The following is a 22566-nucleotide window of genomic DNA, read 5'->3' on the forward strand; positions in this document are numbered from 1 at the left end:
GCTCCCCTTCTATTAGATGGGGGTATGTGACCAGTTCTGGCCAACAGGCTGTGAGCAGAATTGACACCTATCACTTCTGGCCAAAACAGAGTGAGGTTTCCATACACTCTTTCCTCCTGCTGCAGCAACCATGGAGGCCACATGTCGAGATGGCAGAATGCAAAATTAGCCTGGGTCCCTGTAAGACCGTGAGGAACAGAGCCCCTCCTCACCTTCACTAGACAGGTAATATGAGCACAAATAAAAGTTTGCTATAATAAGCTGCTGTGCTTTTGTAGATATTTCCTACATCAGCATAACCCAGTCTAACTCAATATGCCAGGGAGTGCTGACTTCCTGGGAGCACTTTTTCAGTCAACAGCAAGATTACGCTTAAGTCCTGGGATTCATCTCCAACAGTCTCCCTCCACATTCCTCTGCACCTACTCTCAGTAAGATCAGGTAGGCAAGAGATGAGCAGAAGCAGAAGAGGAGGGGAAAACCTAGCAGGAACTAGGGTTTTTAAAGTGCCCTCAAACTGATCCTACTCACATCAACAGAAAACTCACTCTGTGCTAACGGGGGGATCAGAATTTGCCAGCCCAAAATGTGTCTCTTTGGCTTCATAATTTTTAAGAACAAAAGACTCAGAAAGAAACTTTGACCTTCCCCCCTAACGGCCTAAAAAATTTTAAGATAGAAGGCCTGTTCCAGAAAGGAGCTAATACCATGAGATAACTATAATATTATATGAACTACGTGTGGTAGACAGGGAGGAACCTAGCAAGGGTCATTTGAGCAAAGTCCTCTCCATCTCTCATTGTCCTTACAAAGCCTGTCAACATTTGTTTACCAAACATTTGCATTTCCATCTCCATGTAAATTGCCTCCCTTGCCTTTGAAGTCCCAAACCACAACTTCCAGCATCCTCCTTGTCTTTAGCTGAAGATGGTATTTAAGGTGGTGGCTTTAGGAAGTTACTCAGTCTTCCTGGGTTTCTCCCATGTACACATGTTGTTAAACTTTGATTTTCTCCTGTTATTCTATCTCATGTCAATTTAATTCTTAGACCATCCAGAAGGACCTAGAGGGCAGAGGAATACTTCTCCCTCCCCTACACTAATTTTAGAGGCTCTTTGCTCCTGTGACCCAAAGACATCATTTCATTTCCTCTGGTTTATCTAGTCTGGTGTGCTTCTCCTCCCACCCTCTTCCACCTCCCAGCTTCCTGGGCTGCCACTTTTGGGACACTACAGCCAGTATGGCCACTCAGTCAATCTCCAGCAGGCTGACCGAGTAAACACGGTAAATATAATCAGTTTCCCTGACTATTCTGACTGAACTGTCCATAGCTAAATGGACAATTTTCTAAAAATCACTTACAAAAGTGAATGTAGGGTTTGAAAATGTAGGATGAAAAGTCAATTCAGATGCTTCAAATAGCAACTTTCCTGCAAAAAAGAATTCAGGGTCATTTCAGGAATTTAGCATACTTTTGTTTTTGTTTTTTAGGTGAGGAAGATTGGCCCTGAGCTAACATCTGTTGCCAATCTTCCTCTTTTTTTTTATCTCCCTAAAGCCCCAGTACATAACTGGATATCCTAGTTGTAAGTCCTTCTAGTTCTTCTGTGTGGGATTCCACCACAGCACGGCTTGATGAGCGGTATGTAGGTCCATGCCCAGGATCTGAAGTGGTGAACCCTGGGCCACCAAAGCAGAGCACTCGAACTTAACCACTATGCCACTAGGCCCTAGCATACATTTGAGAGATAAAATTCATACCCTTTCAGCTATGCATTTATGTAAAATTATTCATACAATTTAGTCCCATGTTGGGAAAACCTGCACTTTGTGAAAACCCTGCAGTGTCATGACTCATGATGAGTTGTGATGTGCTGTGAGGTGTGTGGCAAGTCACGGGTAACTCACTAAGTTAAAGCACTGAAGCTAATGAATTATTTATTTCATTGCAAATTAGGGGCAACACAAGATTACTGCTATAATAAACTCACTCTCACATGCCTCAGCAAAAATAAATAAAAATGGAAAACATGATAGGATTAAGATGAAAAAAATGGGGCCACCACAGGAATTTCTAACTGATGAGTTTGCAGTTTTTGAGATGGCTGAGAACTGCCAGCAATGAGATCACCTTAAACAAACACTCTTAACGACTTGAAAAAGTCCCCATCCCAAAGTCCATTATAGGTATTCAATATTGTAGATTTAACCGAATTTAAAGTTATGTTAAAACCCATTTTATTGAGGTAAGAGCAGAATCCCTTTTAAGTTATCACTCTAAACCTATCTATCAAGATAAAGACATTACTTTACTTTTAGTGTTTAATTTTACTACCACACTCATGCACACACATTTTTTCAAATTTCTGGCGTTTTATTTACTTAGTTAAATGTCATGATTTTTAGTATTGAACACGAGTATGTTCTGATAAAGGAAATAATTTTTTAGACACATTAAAATTACTCCCAGTCTTTCCCTCCACATATGAACAGCTTTTACTTTTCTATCTTCATGACCCATCCTTGTCCATATAAATTCATATTCTCCATAGACATAGCATAACATTGCCAACAATTTACAGTCTACTCTCATTTTCCTTCTTAGTAGTATATCATGAAATCTTTTTCTATATTTCTGCATAGTTTTTGGGTCTTTTTAATAGCTGCAAAATATTCTATTTTACACCTAAGTTTAAATGGTTTGATCTTACCCCTCATGAATTTGTTCCTTGTTCTGTGATTGGTAGTCATAATCAAAGGTGACAACATTATTCCTTGTTTCCGGTTACTTACATTTCTTTTCTTTTCTTTTTTTTTTTTTTAAGATTGGCACCTGAGCTAACAAACTGTTGCCAATCTTTTTTTTTTTCTGCTTTATCTCCCCAAATCCCACCGGCACATAGTTGTATATCTTAGTTGCAGGTCCTTCTAGTTGTGGCATGTGGGACGCCACCTCAGCATGGCCTGATGAGTGGTGCCATGTCCACGCCCAGGATCCGAACTGGCGAAACCCTGGGCCGCCGATGCAGAGCACGCAAACCTAACCACTCGGCCACGGGGTGGCCCCTGGTTACTTACATTTCAAATGCATTCACAGGTAGACCCAAAACTCCATTAGTTAATTAATCAGGAAGTATTATTAAATCTCCATTGATATGTCTTCATTTTTCTAACATGAGGATTAAGTGGACTACTGTGCAGATTTGCTAAAGGCAGCCCCTTACATTTGTTTTCATGCAGAAAATACTTAGTCATTCAAGATAGCAGCACCGCAGCACTACCACCTTAGGCTGTCAGCGTGCCCTCTAACACGATAGCAACGCTTCCCCTAATGTCAACTCTTCCGTCAGGACGCAGAGAAATCTCCAGTTCTCCTCCTCGGCAGGAGCACTGACAGGCTAAAGAAAGCAAAATGAGTCACAAATTAAGATTGTTTTCACCCTTTTTAATTAACAGAACATAGTGAGAGACCTCTTATTATAAGCTCTAGATTCCTCCCAGGTCAGTTTAAAGAATAAATGCTGTCATCTGTCCATAGTCCTGCCCAGGCCACCCTCTTCTCCTGAGGATGAGAAGCCACAAACGCAGTTTGATCCACAAAACACACAGCTCCACATCTTCCCTTCCTGAGCCATTTCCTCTCTCACTTCGTGTAATGCCCCAGCCACACCTCACCCATAGCTTCCTCCCGGCTCTGTCTAGGAGTAAGCAAGGACATGTGGAAAGACAGAGGCATGAACTAGAAGTCTAAGAAGATAAAGAGGGGTGGTCTTGGCCCTACTGAGAAGGTCCCATCTTCCTAGGTCTGACTAGGACAAAGTTCACTCATTGTGGTTATCGAGCAACCACACGTGTCAGGCAAACGAGGCACAGCCTCAGCCTTCCTGGAGCTCAGTGCTGGGGGGAGTAACTCAGCTCAACAAGGAGAGAACAGCCACCCTGCTCTCCCCAAATCGGGGTCACAAAGGCCTAACCCTCCCACCAAGGAAGATCCCCATCCTTTAGGGCCGGACTCCTACTTCGGTTACTGGGGCTGTGTAGCCTCCATGGGTGCCATCTATTTTCTCTGCCCCTGAGCAATACATTTATCACTAGGGGACTTAGTTCAAAAGCAACTTGTTTGATTCAATGCCATGACTAGCAATGGCAGTAAGGAACCCAGATGGTCATCCAATCTCAACTTGTCACATTATAAATAACCTCTCTGGGCCAAGTTATACAGTTGGTTAATTTTATTCAACAAACACTTATTGGGCACTTACTGTATTAGAAGGATGTCTGTGTGTTGGGAGGGACGGAGGTGGGAGATGTTTAGGGTGGAGAATGTTTTTGAGTAGAGGGTTCAGGGTGAAGGAATTTAAAAACCTTTCATTTTCACACAGGTGATACGTAACATTTATTACATCTTCAAGTGGATGGCACATATGAGAAGGAATACTAGCTTAAAGTTTGGCAAATTAAAAAAAAAAATTGAAAAAGAGCTGTCCTACCATGCATGTTTTTCTTCCCCAGTTGCTGGGACCAGTAGCTGCCGAGAACGGTATGCGCAGACCCTTAAAAGAAGTAAAAAGTTAGGATACAATCCTGAAGAAAACAGGGGCAACTGTGGTAAATTTATAAGTAATTACAATCAACTATCCAGTTTAACTAAATCTTCGATGATTTAGTCATTATGTTGGCCATGGTCACAGCAAAGTGTGGAATTACGAATGGAGATAGAAAGGAAGACATCGAATTTCTGGATCAGCTCCTGCCAGTGACGCATTCCCTACGTCCTACACTTTCTGAAGGCTGGATGACACTGCAGCTTTTAATCCTTGTCCTGTCTACAAGTTCACTGTCAGCCCATGGGAGGAAAAATTAAGGCCTTCACGTAAATCTTTGTACATCTTTCAAGGGAAAATATCTCCTTCCTCTGAGGATACGCATGCAAGGAAAGGTGTGAACTCTGACAAAAGGCCAAATTTTCCACCAAGCCAACATTCTCCGGCTTTTGGTGCCAAAAGAACTTTCTTTTTAGTGAAGTAGTTTTTCACCTGATTGTGCCCTAGTTTTAGATCAAAGGATAGATATTAAAATGAAGAAACAAAGTGTAAAGGAATAGCTGACAGAAAAATCTTTGGGGGAGAAAAGGATGCAGAGGAAAAGGCCCCTCCAGGAAAACTTACTAAATGTCATGGGAGGTCCCCGTAGGGTGACCAGCCATCCCAGTTTGCCGGAGACTGTCCTGGTTTTAGCGCTGAAGGTCCTGTATGCTGAGAAATCCCTCAGTCTCAAGCAAACAGAGATGGTTGGTCATCACTGTCCAAAGAACTTCCCACTCCAGAAAAGCATTTTTACAGGGCAAAACAACTTGCTTTCTGTGCCAATTAAAATCCTCATTTAGCAGCTGTGCATGTGTAAATCTGCTCAGAAATTCTCTTCCATGGGGGAGGGTTGAGTTAGACTGTTTAGATGTCGTTGGGCATTTTCCTGAGTCTTTAAAAGTGCTTACTTGCTGAGTTTTGAATTTCACGTTTTGTTCCTCAGAGAGTAACTAAGTCAAGGTCCTGAAACCATCCTGGCCCTTGCCATCTGACCAGAATGGGAGCCTAGAAGTCTCTGCCCAGCCTGCTTCTGCCCTGGCTACCATCCCCTCCACCAGCCTCCTCCAACAGGCACTCCCCGCTCTTGCTGCTCAGCCTACTCTTCTCAAAGAGGATGTCAGTGGGAGGCTTCACATTCTTGCCCATCTTTGATTTCATCCCTCTGCTTCTGACTGGTAGAAAATCTCAAATACCCGTGACTCCAAACCCATCCCATCCACTTTGGGGGCAGGTCTGGGAAAGGAGGAGGGGAGGAAAATAAACGCTATTCCTGCCCCTATTTCCCACCTGCAGCCCAGGAGTTTATCCTTCAAAAACTAAATCTTGCCTAGATGTCAATGACCACACAGGCTGGTCACTGAAAAGAACAATAGGCTTTGGAAATGTAGTGGACATCAGCCCGTGAATTTTGCAAATGGCAGATCTGGAAGTGTTGGCTCGGGAGCCAGTGTTGTCATTATTATTAAAATAGCTAATGCTTATTGGGCACTTACCATGTGCCAGGCACTGTGCTAAGCATGTAACATGCATTGTGTTTACATAACCCTAAGAGGTATTATCCATGTTTTATAGAAGAGAGAACTGAAACTTTAAAAAGTTACGTCGTTTGCCCAAGGTCAATAGCTCGGAAGCTAGGATGCAAACCCAGGCTGTCTGACATGAGGGTCTAACCCTGCTACACTGCCTCCTTTATTCTATGCTTTCCATATGAGACTTCAGTGAAGGCAGGGGGAGGGGGAGAGAGGGAAACAAAGGCAGCTCAAAACCCAAGCAGCCTGAAAAGGTCATGTGAAGGGCACCTAAACAGCTGTTTGTTACCTTCTTCCTCCATTGTTTAACCTTCCCCAGGACCCAGCTCAAAAAGTACCTGTTACGGGGTCTTCCGCCACGCCAAGCCACGGTGCAAAATATCTGGAGTAAAAATCAAACACTTGGGCCTGCCCGTCAGGCTCTCCTTTAAGGGTGAGAATGAGTCCTTTCACCTTCCCTGTGTTTTCCACTTGCAGCAGATTCTGTGTGTTCACCTTCAGGTTCTCCAGAAATGACCTTGTTCATAAATAGGATGAATTATTATTGCAAACCCATTCCACAGACCTCCCACCACACAGACTGCGGAGCAGGCCAGGGTGCAGCTTGCCCAAGCAGCTCAGCAGAGGGGGAGGAAAGAGCAAGTGGAATATCTTCCTACCTGGGAATAAAACTCTCTGGCTGCATAAATCATGGTTTGACCAGACGTGGCACAGCCAGACCAAGCAAGAGCTGTAAATCGGGGTGCACGGTTCTCCCCAAAGTATACTTGTGTTTGTTTACCTGTTGTAAGTATCACTGAGCCGGATGAGGAGCTTTCGGGTGTCTGGAGAATAGCAGATGTCCTGGACCAGTGTGTCACCTATTGCAGTCTGTGAAGACAGACCAAACACCCCTCAGGAGTGCCCCCTGGGTCAAGTCCTTGATTCCCTGTGTGGGGAATGACCTCTCATGTGCATCTGCTTTGTGCCAGGCGCATCCATCATCTCCAATCCCAAGAGTTTTAGTTCAGTTTTGGGACTCAAGGTGTTGCCCAAGGAAGGCCAGTTTCTTGGTGACCAGAGGTCTTTAAGGGAGTTGAGCTTACCCAGGTCTGAGGGGCCCTGGAGTCAAAGCTCTGGATCACTACTGTCTTCTGTCTTTAGAGATGGGCGGCCTCATGCCCACCTCTTAGAGTCGTTGTGAGGATTAAATGAAATAATATAGGTGGAGTTTCTGCAGCAGTAACTAGAACATTCTACATGGCAAGTCCTCAGGTCTAGCAGTTTTAATGGAAGTAGGGACTAGAGGACTCATCTTAATGCTGCTCTGTTGGTAAGCCCACTGTTTTCACTGAGATTGTATGCTATAGGTCAATAACATAGCAACATTTTCTAAAGATATCTTGATGCTCCCTTTACCGAAGACTGCACATAATCTTGTTCATATCCAAGAACACTGTTTATTTGCCTGGGGTACTTAGGGAGATTATGAGGGGACAAAAGCCCCTCAAGTCATCCTTTGGCACCACCACCAGCTGCCACCAGAGCAGATGACAGTTGCATGGTAGTTGTCTGGACATTAGGCAGCTTCAGGATTTCTAGCCCTCCTTAGGGACTGAGATGCTCCAGGTCCCAAGGCTGAGACTCCTTCTGCCTTGGGTGGTGCCTGGGCTCTCTGCCTCTGTGACCATGGCTGACCAATGTCCCTCCCCCTAGAAATGGGAACTCCTGCAGCCAGATCTCCCCTGCTCTCTGGGGCCTTTCAGTCTCTCTGAAGGGTCATGCAGCCCTTCTCTGCATGGATTTTTATGTCGATTTGAAAGTTTAATTCTCAGCTGGGAATCTTACTGCCAGATTCTAGGAACACCAAATGACAATTCTCATGATAAATAACCCTTTATCATCCCCACTGTACAAATGCTGACCCTGAGGCTTAGAGAGATAGGTTAAGTCCTGTCTACCATGAACAAAGTCTACCACTATGAATATTTTCCATTTTCTTGGCAACATGCTTAAAGCAGACCATTTATGAGTTTGGCTGGCCTCCCAAAACCCAAGCCACAGGTGGAGCTGAGGGTTAAATCAGAATCCATGATGCTTGCTTATACTCTTTGAAAACTTAGACAAAGCAAGACACTAAAGAGAGTATAAATGCTATAGTTGAAAATTTACTGAGAGAAACACCCCAGTGGCACCCACAATAGGCCATTTCATGGAATCATTTTTTGTTTTTTGTTTTGTTTTTGTTTTTGTTTTTTGGTGAGGAAGATTGTCCCTGAGCTAACATCTGTGCCAATCTTCCTTTATTTTGTATGTGGGACGCCACCACAGCATGGCTTCATGAGCGATGAGTAGGTTTGTGCCTGGGATCCAAGACTGCAAACCCTGGGCCACTGAAGCAGAGTGCATTAACTTAACCACTACCCCACTGGGCCAGCCCCCTGGAATCGTTTTTTCTCATAGAAACCCTTGCCCTAGTTCTGACTGGAGCCCTTCCATTTCTACAAACTAAGCACCTGGTTGTCCAGAGCTGCTCTGGTCTTCTGGAATCTCCATGGGACAATCGTAGTGCTACTTCATTAGGTGACAGTGAGAATTAAATGAGATAATACATGTGAAACACTTAGCATGTGGTATTGCACAGGGCAGATTCTCAAAAATATTCTCTATTATTAGTTATTATTATTATTACTATTAAGCCCCACTCCCACACAGACTCCTTGAGGAGGCCAGGCTATGTATGTTGCTTTTTCTGTCCAGGTCCTCATGATTTCCCGGTCTCCTTCGTCAAAGCACAGCCCTCCCACCCCACCTCAGCCCCATCCTTCATCACAGAAACTGGGGACACCAGCAGCTGCTAGGCAGTTTCCATTCTTTTCTTTCAATCCAGTCCGCCACACAGCCATCTCTCCTCCCAACCTACCGTGGAGGCTAATGCTGACAATGAAGACTTAGGGAAAACTGGTCAACCTTCTCACCAAATAGATTCTGTAGTAAAATTCAAACCTCAAATTCACCACGAACTATTCATCTAAGCTTAGACTGGAACATTTATACTGGGAGAAAGTCTATCTTTTGGGATCAAATGGTACCGAATCTTTGTATTCAAACAGTAACTAATGACTATGTCACACCATCTCAGGTTTGATTCTTTTCACTAACCTTTATCAAGTCCTCCACTTCATGGAAGTCCTGGATGGGGAAAAAAGACAAAACCACTGTAAAACACGCAAGCTGTCAGTTGTGCACAGTTTCTGGCAACAATTAGAAAGAGCTCACCTGGGGGTGGGCTGGATAAAGAGGAAAGTCCAGGACGATCCCATCCTCTTCTCTTTTGGCCCTTAGTTCCCCACTCAGAGTGACAAAGGTTAGAGTACTATTCACGTTTTCTGGCCAAGATAAAAGTGTCTTGTTTTGTCAATTAGAAAACTCTTTGACAAGGAATCAAGAAATAGAACAATAAACTTCGTTATACATCCGCACATCTGTTTCAATCACTGTTGTGTTGCCTGAGACTCTGGCAGCACTGTCCTTTCCTGGGATGGGGCCCAGGTGTGGGTTGCTGGGGTCCAGAGTGGGGAAAACTCACTGGATTCTAACTTGAGAACCAAGAACCTAACTGATGAGATTTGACATCATACTGCAAGGCTTCAAATCCCAGCTCCTTACTGCTCACTAACTGTATCCTTGTGCAAACTATTTAACCTCCTTAAGCCTCAATTTCCTCACAAATAAAATGGGGTAATAATGAAACCTATACTAATTTCACTTTACCAATAAAATGGGGGTAGTAATTAAACCTCTTAGGGATGCTATAATGTTTTCTAATGCAGATTTTAAAACATCCACTTACAATAACTCTATTAGTCTAAGATATGCCAAGGGAATGACAAATAGAACATACAAGTTATGAACAAGTCTGATATGAACAAATCAGATTTATTCTTAATAAACCAAGCTATACATAAAATTGTGATTTAAAGATTGGACCACAAATGCTGATATAATATGCCTCCATGTTACTGATATAACTTGGGCCACTTATCTGACTCCAGTGTTCGTAACATTTTTAATGGAAACAGAGATTTGTGACCAAATTCTTTTCTCCTCGCTAATATTTCTGTAAAACTTAACCATATTTCAAAGTTGAGGAAATTCAGCATTGCTTATTAGCTTTCACTGAGTATAAAATTTACATTCTGAAACCCAAAGTTTAATTTTAATAATTCGGTAAGACATAATTATTTACAAAGCCTTTTTTCACACTTTATCTCATCTAACCTTAAGATGGGGGATCTGAGGGCTATCATTCCAAACATCAGCCTCACACCAGCCAATGTGGGGTTTTCAAAAGGCACTCAATCCAACGCCAGTAAAACCTACTTTTCAAGACTGAGTTCCTAAACAGTATTTCAGGATGCTTGCTTGCTTTCGTTCTTGTCCCCTGTCCACAGAAACCGAAATTATCTTTTGAAAACATAATAGACTACATCGTAGAGGGGCCTTGGCCTTACTCTCAAGCGTTGTCTCCTGCCAATCATCCCCTCGCCCAGGAATCTCTGGCAAATGCTTTGCACGTGCTGCTGCCTCTGCCCAGAATGCTCTGCCTCCCGCTCTGGTTCTTTGCACAGAGGCTTCATAGTCTTCAGTCCAAACGTCCCCTTCTCTAATGGATGCTGTTGGCCAGAATCTCATCCCATCCTGTCTCAGGGCCAGGACTATGTGAGGCAAGGAAGTACCGGGAGATACAGAATTTGAGGAGGCACCAGCTCCCAGGTGTAACTTGAGGCCTTCATTGTCTCACCTTGCACCCGGCCCTGACCCAGCTGCCAGGAGTCTTGGTGATTGACAGCTCTCAGCTGAGTCCTGCTCTGGGAATTGCTCTTGGCTGAGCAGAGCTACTTTACCCAAAGTCAGGCCGCTTTTATGGGCATTGGAGCACACAAAGGCCTGAACCTTTGCCTCTATTTGGAACTACACTGCTTGAAGGACCTTCGCAGCCTCAGACCTCCCTGTGGATTTGCCCAGGGTCTTTCCTTGTTGCTACCACTTTGCAGTTCAATTTCTCTGTCTGTTCAATCCTGCTTTCTTTACTCCTCTACCAATATTGATCCGAAGAATACTGTCCCAGTCCTTCCAGCATGCAAATGTGTCTCAGAGTCTGCTTGCTGGAGGATCTTGCCCTATAACACCTTCCCTTACTATCCCCATCTAAGTAATTCCCCAAAAAACTTCCTTTTCCAATTCCCCACTCCCTACAGTTACCCTCTGTCATATCATCCTGTTCATTCCCTTGTTTAATTTCCTGTTTGTTGCCTACACTTGTTCATGGCTGCTTCCATCTCCACTTTAGGGCATTTCCAGGCATCTCCTCTGCCTCACTCCCACAAAGGCCTGATCTTTATTAAACTAAATGCAGCTAAGATGGATACCGGGAGGAGTAAGGTGCTGCCTCCTCTCTTCACAAGGTAAATATAGTCAGGGCTCATGAATCTTTAAAATTCAGAGTCAAAAAGCTCTAGTTGTGAAATAAATTTCACTGTGGATGGGGACATATTTTGGGGCAAAGTGTGCCTTTTGGTTCCCCAAAATCACATCATGTGAGATGCCTATTGTGCCTTGCGAGCTCCCCTCCTGTGCTGGTCACAGACTAGAGAGCTTCTATTTAAATACAATATCATTCTAGGGAACAACAACGTGGCTTTCCAACGTGCTTGGCACAAACTCAGAAAGACCAAAGTGTTATTGAAGGTTGCTGTTTTTGTTTCTGCATAATGAATTGCGTGAAATGAAATCTGCAATGTCTTTATACTAGTCAAAAGAGTGTGTGAGAATTAAAAAACAATGTTTGCTAAGTGATAGGTTCATAAAAGAAAATCACATTACTTATTTTGTGAAACAGCACAGCTGCAGAAGCCAGGGTAGCATGGCCACAGAGAGGGACCTCACACGCCGGCGTAAACCACCTTAATCCGAAGCGGGAACCTTCAGAGGAGGAAAAACCAAACAGAAACCAGATCATTCCCAGACAAGGGGGCTGCAAAAACTTTTCTTATTCTTTTCTGAATATTTCACTCGCATGACTAGTGGCTGAAACACGTTGTGAAAGGAGTGACGTCTAGACAAGCATCCTAGGGCTCCTTGGCGCTACATCGAGAGCCGGAACGTTCAAATTCACCAACACCTACCCCCCAGACGAACCTAAAACCAAATCCGAACCTCCCCATCTCTCTCTTATCTGCGCGCAAATAGGAAATGGGCATTTCCCTTAAATATCATTTCCTCTCTGGAAAAGCAGCTTCTGCTACCATTCAACAACGGCTAAAACAATGCATATTTACTTTGTGTAAAGTTGTCAGTTGGGTGCAGTTTTCGGATAAAAGCAGTTTCAGAGAGGTTCATTTCCTTTGCAATTTTTTGATGCATGTCTTCATCCAATTTCTAAATTAGAAACAAAAGGTTATTGAGACCCCAGAAATGCAAATCAGACTTCCTCAGACAGCAGCTGCCGTTAGTTAATCACACATTTTAGTTACATTAAGATTTACATGCGTAAAAGGAAATAATTTCCAAGGAACTGAAGGCACTTTTATAAGGATTGCTTTTGGAAATCCATGTTTGCAGCACCCTGTGAAGAGATGTACAAAGACAGAACAGACTGAAAAGCCTACTGGCCTGGACTTTCCTTTGTCAGATCACTACCTAGTATAATGAGAGAGTGTATGCTCTTTTCTAAAAACAATCTCTATAAGTTTAAACTCCACAATCTCCCTTTCTTGTTAGATAAAGAGACCTTTGGCACCCACTCTGGGTAGTGACCACTCTGCCCCCGTCTATGCATGGTTCATTCCCTATCATGAGTCAGGCCTCAAGCAAGAGGTCACTTCCTCCAGGAAGCCTTCCTGACTGTTCTGTTCAAAAGTGCTGTCTCCTCCCTAGTGCTTAGACCACCTGAAATTACCTAATGTGTCCCTTTCCTGTCTGTCCCCCCAACCTCTGACTCTGAGCTCTATGAGGTCACAAACTGTGCTCTCTTGCTTTGTCCTGGCTTAGAACAATGCCTTGTATTCATCCCAGGATGGTAGGAGTTCAATAAACATTTCCTGAAAGAATAAATACATTGTTCACTTAATGTTCATTTAAAAAACCCTCAATATATTTTTATCCACTTACAGATGAAGAAATTAAACACAGAGAGGTTGTGTAATATCCTAAGATCACGATATGCCTAATAAGTGGTAGAGCGATTAAGAATGTGGGCTTTGCAAACAGTAACAACCAGTGAATCTACAGGAAAGTACATGGATATTCCCTGTACCATTCCTGAAACTTCCCTGTAGGTTTTTAATTTTTCAAAATAAAATGTTTTAGGGCCCGCCTGATGGTGTAATGGTTAAGTTTGTGTGCTCAACTTTGGCAGCCCAGGGTTCGAAGTTTTGATCCCAGGTGCAGACCTAGCAGCACTCGTCAAGCCATGCTGTGGAGGCATCCCACATAAAATAGAGGAAGATGGGCACAGATGTTAGCTCAGGGCCAGTCTTCTTCACAAAAAGAAATAAAAATTAAATGTTTTAAAAAAATAATGTGGGCTTTGGAAACAGACAGACTTGGATTTGTATCCTGGGTCAGCCCCTAGCAGCAATGCAAAATTGGGCAAGTCATTTAATCTCATGGAGCCTCAGTTTCCACAACCTTTAAAATCAGGGTAATAGTACTTAAATCAAAGAGTCATTGTGAAGACACATACGTACATAGAGATGCACATACACACATTCCTCTTAACTCAAGAAAAAAAATGGGTCAGAAATATGAGTTTTCCTTTTGAGAATGAAAATCAATTTTTTATTCAACAAAATGCTCACTAGTTAGATTTTGAATTTTAAAGAAGTCTGAAGACAGATGCGTTTTTGCTTTGGCCAAACTTACTATTCTTGAGCTCCTGAAACCCAGAAATAAGAATTGTAACTTTCTACTAATAAATTCATAGTTCACTTACCTGAGTTGTGTAAGTTAAACACCCTTTGTCTTTTTGTTGATTCAAATTCTTTTGAAACATTTTTAATACACTTTTATAATATGGCATAAAACAGTGGTTATTGTAAAAAATCAGTCATGATTTTTAAACTATTAGCTGATATACAAATCCTAGCAGGAGACTTACTAAGCTTTTCTTAAAGGCGCACTGTATTCAAAATCTATAGAAGCTCTGTAGTCCTATAGAAAGAGAAAGCACTTAAGAAATTGATACTTATTTTCTGAAAACCTAAACATAACTCAATGGTTTCGTTTTTTAGTTGATGCTTTTCTTTCAGAAGAGTAAATCCAATAATGCACATAAAGTGCTCATCTCAGTGCCCAACACATAGTAAGTACTTGATAAATGTTACCTTTTTATTTTGAGTGGCTCAAAGCCCACGCTTTAACCTGCCATACTACGCTGCCTTCCCATAACAAAGACAAACTGTTATTGTCCCTTTAACACGCTGGAGACGGGAATACCAAGGATATCAGATAAAATGGACTCCTACAACGTTTCTGAGGGAAAGCGGCAATCAAGCAATTACTGAGTGCTGTCCTAGGCCAGTAGCATCAGCACCACTACCAAGAGAATTTGTTAGAAATACAGAGTCTCAGGCCCCATCCCAGATCTTCTGAATCAGAATCTCTGTTTTAACCAGGCCCCCAGGCAATCCCTCTGCACATTGAAGTTTGAGAAGCTCTGGTGTATAAGAAATGGCCCTGTGTTAAAGGGGCTTAGCGTCTTGGTGGGGAGTCAAGACGGACACGGAAAGCAACAGTGAGCAACACTAGAGAGTAGGTCATTGAGATACACAGATTTTAACAATAAATAGCCTAGGCCTTTCAAGATGAGCCCTTGAGGTGGCCTTGGAAAAGGGCAGATTTTGGTGAGTTGAACAGGAAAATGTGGGCAAAGAGCTTTGTCTTGGGGAAGCTTCTCGGGCAAGTCACTTGACTTCACACTGTTCTTCTGTTAGATCTTTGACACTCGCTTTCTGTGAGCCAAGGTAAGGAAAATTAAGATGGTAGGAATGAAGGGGAATGAGCACCTGTCACCCCGTTGGCCTGGGCAGTGAGAAGCCCCACCTGAGTGGAGGAGTTGGAGGGCAGCCTCCCAGCCAACAAAGCAAGGTTGTTAATAATTGAACTCAAGCACTTCCCATGGCCTGTTGAATGTTCTCTGTGGAAACTGGCCCACATGCCCGTGCATACGAGACCAGAGAGAAACTGGGAGCCATTTAATTCTCTAGTGCGGAGTCTGCAATCACAGGCCTCAATGCTGATTGAGGGGGTGATAAAGAAAAGCCTGTGCTGGTCTTCCTGGATTTGCCTCCTTGGCTGCAGGAACCCACAGCGCCCGCCAGCCCTTCCTCTGTCTGAGCTATCCAAACTCCCTATCCTTCTCCTTCCTTCCTTTGTCTGTTGCTTCCCTTGACACTTACGACAAGACTCTCTAAAAGTATTAAAGCATCTCACATTGTAGCCAAGCTCACCATCTATCTAAAAATAGATTTCTTTGCAAATGGGCTTTTTTTGCACATCAGCTAAACACACACTTCACTGACCATCAGCCCTTTAATCCTCTCTGCCTTGCTATATTGCACCAACTGCAATTTGAATTTCTGGAACTGTAATTTCTGTCCCAGGACACTTAAAATGCACCTGCTATTTGCCTGAGGGACAAAATACAATTTCGGTTCCAATAATTTTTCCCTTTTACACTACAAGCTTATTTTCAAATGCAGCACATAACAGTTATAAACCAATAGCTATTCTCTTGCTTTAATATCCATTTCCTTTTGGCAATCTCACATGAGTCAAATTTCCAACAGCAAAATCAGTCATGTTTGTTTTTCTGAGTTCCAGTGTACTGCATCGGGACACTAAGGTTCCATCATCAAAATGACCCACAAAAAATTAATGATCAGAAAATCAGACAGTATAGTTTTAAAATACTCCCATCTTGTGGCAGTTTAGAAATATGACAGCCTAAACATGACAGTCCTGCTACAGATAGATTCCAGCAAAGGAAAAGCACTTGGATATAGAAAGTTCTAAATCATCCAAGAAGAAATGGAAGATTCCTTCTGAGGCATTTGGGTTTCCTGTTGGTGATGTTATGTCCACACAATGCAGCATTCAAACAGTAGGCCATCTTCAGTTGTTCCCAATGGTTCCTTTGGTTGCCTCGTCTCTCCAGCTCCATCACAGAACCCCAAGTTCATATTCACTTTGCATACCCCACCCACCACACCCCACCAACGAGAACAAAAGATCAATAATTGTTCACTAACAGAACTTTTAGGAGATTTTGCCAAAATTTAATTGCTTATAATATTTTCACTTTCACTTAACAGATATCTATTTAGTTCCTGCCATGTGCTAAGCCATGTGTGTTGGAACAAGTCAGAACAGGTTAAGATCTCATAGAATGTGCAGTTTAGTGAGGAAGATGGGCATTGAATGAATTACAACAAGAGTGACGCATGCTGCCAAGTGGGAGGCAAGGAGTGCTGTGGGAGCACATGAAAGGGGAGGACATCTCGTCTAGTGGTGAGCATGGTGGGTTAAAGGCATGGGTCCTGTTGTCAGGCAGAACTGGAGTGGGATCCTGAAGTCAGCCACGTCGGTAAATTACTTAACCTTCCTCTGCCTCTGTTTTCTCATCTGAAAAATGGGGATAATAATAATAAGACCTACTCATACAGTGGTTGTGAGGGTGAAATGAGATAACATATGAAAAGCAACTTGCACAGTATCTGGATGAACTTCCCTGAAGTCATTGCTTCCAAAGCTGAGGTTACATTCCAGAAGCCAGTGAGGATACTTGGGAAGTAGAAATGCCCACAATAACATTTCCTCTTCCTTTGCATTGTGCTCTTCTTTCAAATACTGGGCAAAGGAAAACCCTTCAAAGCCCTAGAAGAATCTTCTCTGCATTCTTCATCCCTTTTCTGGGCATAAAAAGGAGATATGAGGTTGAAACTCCCTAGAAACTCCAGGAGCCTCTGACCCAATGTGGTCACCTCTAGCCAGGGATCCTCTATCTAAGGGAAGGCACCAAGTCTGGAAATGGCCACTGCACCACAAGCTTCCCCACATGAGTTAAAGTATGGATTGACTACAGTATTGCTATACACCCGTCTTTCCTTAAATACATAACCCACCAAGCTGTAAAGGGGCTTTTGGTATTCTCTAAATTTAACCATGAAAACTGGAACAGAAAGCAGTTTAGGAACTAAAACTAAGCATTCCTCTTTAAAAGTGTCAAGCCAATCCTCCCTGCTGTCACTGGAAATGATTGTTAGTGTTTAAAAGAATAAAACTGTACATATATGAATATTACATTTGATCCTAGCACGGTGTCCATCCAGCACATGGTAGACAGCCAGTAAATGCCAGTTGAATTGGGATAAATGTATACACTGAACACATAACAAAGTTGTTTTTTATGGATAATTTTAACAGGAAAACTCAAGAATAAACTGCTTTTTAGAAAAGGTATCCTCTGAAACAATGGTTCTCAACTGGGGGCAATTTTTGATCGTCATGACCAGGAGAGAAAGGGGGACTACTGTCATCTGGTAGGTATAGGCCAAGGATGCTGCCAAACATTGTACAGAGCACATGACAGCCTCACACAACAAAGAACCACCTGGTCCAAAATGTCAATAGTGCCGCTGCTGAGAAACCCAGCCCTAAACACACACACATATACACACACACATACAACAGCAACAACAAGACAAAAACACTTGAGGCTTTGTTAGAATATGAAGGAGGATAAATATGAGCTCTCTACCCCTGTTGATATGTTATTTTCACTAAATATTAAAGCTGGTTTATAGAAAAATAAGTGAAGTACCACCCCTTATCACTACCACAGACCTCTGACCTATTCTAGTAGTTGGTCAGGAGTTCCTGTAGGTTTTTACACAGCTGTCATTGCAATGTATCAATTTTGTTTTTTATACTGTTTCTATACATTTTCCATGTCTCTATATGATCTTTATTGTCAAATTGATTGTCAGGCATTTGAGGACATTATCAATTTTTTAAGGTTTTAAATATGTTTTTCAAATAGCTGTTCCATATTTCCTTTAGCCCTTAATCTGTTTTGTTTGTACTTAATGTACGGTGTCATAATTTCCTCATGCGAAAATTTTAAAAATGGACTTGTCTAGAAAGAAGACAAAGCAAAACTTTAGAATATTATAGAAGCTCTTAGAAGGTTGTTACCCAGAATTTTTTCCTTTCCTTCCAGCAGTCTTTCATTAAGTATTCAAAAGGTCAAAGTGCAATTACCTAGTCTTTAGTCTGTCCTCCAAGTTTTTCTGTGGTTAGTCTCATCTTGGTCAAACTTTACACAATTTTATTTATTTATTTTTTTTTTTTGAGGAAGATTAACATCTGCTGCCAATCCTCCTCTTTTTTGCTGAGGAAGACTGGCCCTGAGCTAACGTCCAAGCCCATCTTCCTCTACTTTTTATGTGGGACGCCTGCCACAGCATGGCTTGACAAGTGGTGTGTAGGTCCACACCCGGGATCTGAACAAGCAAACCCCGGGCCACCGAAGCAGAACATGTGCACTTAACCACTGCACCACTGGGCCGGCCCCCTAAATAATTTTAAATGAAACAAAACAAACAAGACTATTCCTTTGAAGCCCTGCACTTAAAATCTGAAGTATTTTCTCCATAAAATCCAACATTGTTCCATTCTCTGAGTCCCCATTGTACCTGGCACCTGTAGGTCTTTTAGCCTCTGTGGTTTGACTATGGAATAATGATCAGGTTTACATGTCTGTTTCCTGTGCTAGACTTTGAGGACCTCAGGGTGGGCAAACTTGCTAATCTTTGCACCTCCCATCCCTACCCCAGAGCCTGGTTCATGGTAGTGTTGATAAATATTTGTAGAATATGTTAATGACAGGGTATAAACACCTACTGAACTGTGGTCAGCATTGAGGTTCAGCACTTATTTGTCTCTTAATATTTTCCTGAGTTCACTTGTGTTCTCTCTAGCTGTTTCAGGCGCCCACTGTCTCCAGCCATGGGTAAAAGAATCCAAGGGTAGAAACCACAGTTTATACTTCCATTATAATTTTTATTGATTATAAATTGGGGGAAGTGCTAAATTAGCCTCCAGGGGAACAGGATTCACATGTCCACAGAATAGAAAACTAGCAAACTAGTCTGTAGATATCTATTCAGTTGTCCCTGACAGGCCATCAAATTAGCCTGCTCTCACAAATTAGCCTGATCTCAAAGCCTGGAAGAACTGAACTGGGAGACTCTTTAGAGAGTGTCCCCAAATCACGGACTTTCTCATCTTCTTTTTGTTTCTTCTATTCATACTGAAGTATATTGCTTTGAACAATGCTAAGTTCTTTGCTTAAATTTTTATTTCCTAGTTTTTCCAAATATAAATAACATGTAAAATATATTTTAATGGAGAGATAGAGATAGACAGATAGATAGATATCCTTAAGTCTGGTGTTTAGTGAGTATACTGGAGGTAAAAGGAGTAAGTTTAGGAATAATAGTAATTCTTGTCACCTGGTGAAAATTGAGTACATAAATCACTTGAAACTTTTCAAAACTTTTCAAGGATATTATATGGGGACATGGGGCAAATATACTAAGACTTGACAGCAGTTTTAGTCAGTTCCACAATTTTTTGACGTGAAGTTATGTTTGCCAGATTGTTTCTAAAGAAACTTCAAGATTTAGAATCTGGTTGTTACTTGTTCCCTCACTAATCCTCCCAAGCTCTCATGTTACCTGATAAAGTCTATTAACTTTATTACTTTCTGCATTTTGTAGCTGGAAAATGGCAGCTGCAAGGTTGCGTAATGAATGCATCGTTAAGGTGAGGCAAGGACTCTTGATCACCATTTTGCTGCTGCACTTGAGGGAGAAAATATGAGTACCAAGGGTCAATTAATGATATTCACCTAGCTCAGTAAAGCCTCAGCTGTTCTCCATCTTGACCGCACACTAGACTCACTTGTGGAGCTTAAAAGGCCAGTGCTGCCTGGGTCCCGCCCCTAGAGATTCCTGTAATTGATCTGGGATGTAGCCTGGGTGTAGGAATTTTTTAAGCTCCTCAAGTGATTTTATTTTATTATTAAAATCTTTTTTTTTTAAGATTGCCACCTGAGCTAACATCGGTGGCCAATCTTCTTTTTTTTCTTCTTCTTCTTCTCCTCAAAGCCCCCCAGGACATAGTTGTATATTCTAGTTGTAGGTCCTTCTGGCTCTGCCTTGTGGGACATCACCTCAGCATGGCCTGACAAGCGGTGCCATGTCCGCGCCCGGGATGCAAACCTGAGAAACCCTGGGCCTCCGAAGCAGAGCACGCAAACTTAACCACTCAGCCAGGGCTGGCCCCTCCTCAGGTGATTTTAATGTGCAGACCAGCCTGACATTCACTGCACTCAAAGGCCCCAACGCATACCTTGCCCAACTTAATAAGACTGATTTAAGATCATCAATTGCTTACTGTGTTCCTGAAGTGATTCTCAGATAATCAACTCTTGCACTAACTGCTCTGAGTGGAAGTCTTGTTTCCTAAAATCCAGGTGCTAACATAAAGCACCTAAGGTCAAGGAATATTTGATTATTCTGTTAATACTAATCCTAATCAAAAAGCCATTTTTAAAATGAGACTTTCAGTAAACTAAGTTCTTCCTATATTAGAGCTTAATTCCTTCTATCTTTCTACTGAATTACTTAATTCGTTGCAAAATATCTCATTTCTTTGCCCTGAAAATAATTTCTAATTGTCTGAACAATAGGAAAAGTTCAAGATATCCAGCTAGAATCTTTTATGCTAAATGTAATATCAGCCATGACCAGTCACATAAAACTCATCTAATTTCATTCTCCTCCACATTTGGTGCTAACTACATGAAAACAAGATGGCTAAAAGGGAGCTCTAGTTCTTTTTTTATTGGTTCTAGTTCTTCTTTACATGAATCTTCATCTCTCTGGACTTAAGCATTCTTGTCATATAATTTGGTCAAAATCAACTTGCAGACATGAACATTGCTGGTATCAGTTAACAAAGTAGACAAAGAGGTTAACAAACAGGTGGGTCTGATGTTTTTTGTGTAAAGAAATACTTGGTTCTAGAGTAATCTAGAATTTCAGGCCCTGCACTTCCAAACCAAATACTTACATTTTCTAGGAGGCAAACAGCAGCAGGATTCCCACGAAATGCTTTTGCTGTGAATGCGTCTGCTATGAAAATAGGGAGCTTCATTTTCCTTGCAAGCTGTTTTCACAAGCTCTCAAAACTGCTGGCAGTCTGCTTTGCTTCTTGTTGAAAAAACTAAAAAGTTAATGTTTTACTTGGTGTACAGAAGCAACTAGCAGTTCCCAGATACAAAGTCAAGCAATTATTCTAAGACACCTACGTTCAAAGATATGTGATCCCCTAATTTTTTTTTAAGCCTCTAAATTGAATTTGTTTTAAAATACTGGTTGAATAGAATATTTTCAAGTTTTCTATTGACCTTTAATACCCTACATATACTTAACATAAGTATGTTCTTTCTTAGAGTAGCCCAAACTAGCTCAGGCTACGTTTTTTAATGAAGTGCATGAAATATCCAAGGGGCACATATGTTGCTTACAGTCTCCCAATAAATATGACTATCCTTTATTTATTTATGTTAAATTGAAGTATAGTTGACATACAATATTATGTTAGTTTCAGGTGTATACTACTCTTTTAAAAGAATGCATTTTTTCTAATTACAAAAAATATGTTCATTATAAAAAACTCAGAAAATTAAGAAGAGTGACATCAGCGACATGGTGGAGTGAGCTCACCCAGAACTCACTCCCCTCCAAATTACAACCAAAAGGAGCAACTTCATTCCAGCCAAAAAAATCCTAGTAACACAGAGATCGTCAGAGACCCACAGCAGCCAAATGACGGAGGGCAGAGAGGCTGGAGCCGCCCTTGGAGGAGCTGGAACCAGGTAAGAGAGAACTTCACTCCCTCCCCTAGAGACTGGGATTGCTGCGGGTGAGGGAAGGAGCGGGGGAGTGTCCACATGTCCAATGGATCATCCAGGACTCCAACCGCCCCTGCAGTGGAAACCCTCTAATGGGGGAAAGCTTTCCGTGGGGGTACCCCAGCAAGCCAGGGCCCCAGGAGACCAGAGAGGGAGCGCTGAACGGACTCCAGGTCTGCGCTGGAGAGAAAGTGCCCCTCCTCCCCAACCCGTGCTGCACCCCGGCCATCACAGCTGAAGGCGGAGGGCTTAGAATGCGTGGTTCTCAACCCCCATCTAGTGGCGACGGGCTGTAACTGCAACCAAATAATAGCATTATGTGCAAAAACCGCTCCTCTACCATCCAGCAATTTATAAAAGCTCCAGACCAGAAGGAAAACAATAAAAACACAGAAGTATGCCCTGAGGACTTGGAAATAGATAAATT

General features: G+C 42.2%; 2 protein-coding genes across 2 annotated transcripts in view; both read right to left on the reverse strand.

Moving 5' to 3' along the window:
- Positions 1–2353: 2353 nt before the first annotated feature.
- PBLD (phenazine biosynthesis like protein domain containing) lies at positions 2354–21435 on the reverse strand. The gene is made up of 9 exons (XM_014861824.3): positions 21296–21435; positions 12436–12535; positions 11981–12079; positions 9374–9483; positions 9257–9286; positions 6897–6985; positions 6454–6632; positions 4491–4553; positions 2354–3398 (listed from the first exon to the last, which is right to left on the reverse strand). The coding sequence occupies exons 1-9, from the start codon at positions 21377–21379 to the stop codon at positions 3286–3288; spliced, it is 867 nt and encodes a 288-aa protein (XP_014717310.3). The 5' UTR covers positions 21380–21435; the 3' UTR covers positions 2354–3285.
- Positions 21312–22566, reverse strand: part of RUFY2 (RUN and FYVE domain containing 2) — an 86193-nt gene continuing 84938 nt past the window's right edge. Inside the window, exon 18 of the mRNA XM_044756015.2 lies at positions 21312–21448. Coding sequence (XP_044611950.1) covers positions 21398–21448 — 51 coding nt within the window. The 3' untranslated portion in view covers positions 21312–21397. The remainder of the gene's footprint in view (positions 21449–22566) is intronic.

Source organism: Equus asinus, chromosome 2 (assembly GCF_041296235.1).
Source record: "Equus asinus isolate D_3611 breed Donkey chromosome 2, EquAss-T2T_v2, whole genome shotgun sequence".
Taxonomy (NCBI): domain Eukaryota; kingdom Metazoa; phylum Chordata; class Mammalia; order Perissodactyla; family Equidae; genus Equus; species Equus asinus.

What these genes read in the sequence shown, in the direction of transcription:
- PBLD (XM_014861824.3), bottom strand. Translation starts at nt 21,379, where the DNA reads ATGAAGCTCCCTATTTTCATAGCAGACGCATTCACAGCAAAAGCATTT. An exon ending in CTGTTTGCCTCCTAGAAAAT is followed by an intron (nt 12,536 to 21,295) that starts GTAAGTATTTGG and finishes TTTCTAATTTAG; the next exon opens with AAATTGGATGAAGACATGCA. An exon ending in GGGGAAGAAAAACATGCATG is followed by an intron (nt 3,399 to 4,490) that starts GTAGGACAGCTC and finishes TGCTTTCTTTAG; the next exon opens with CCTGTCAGTGCTCCTGCCGA.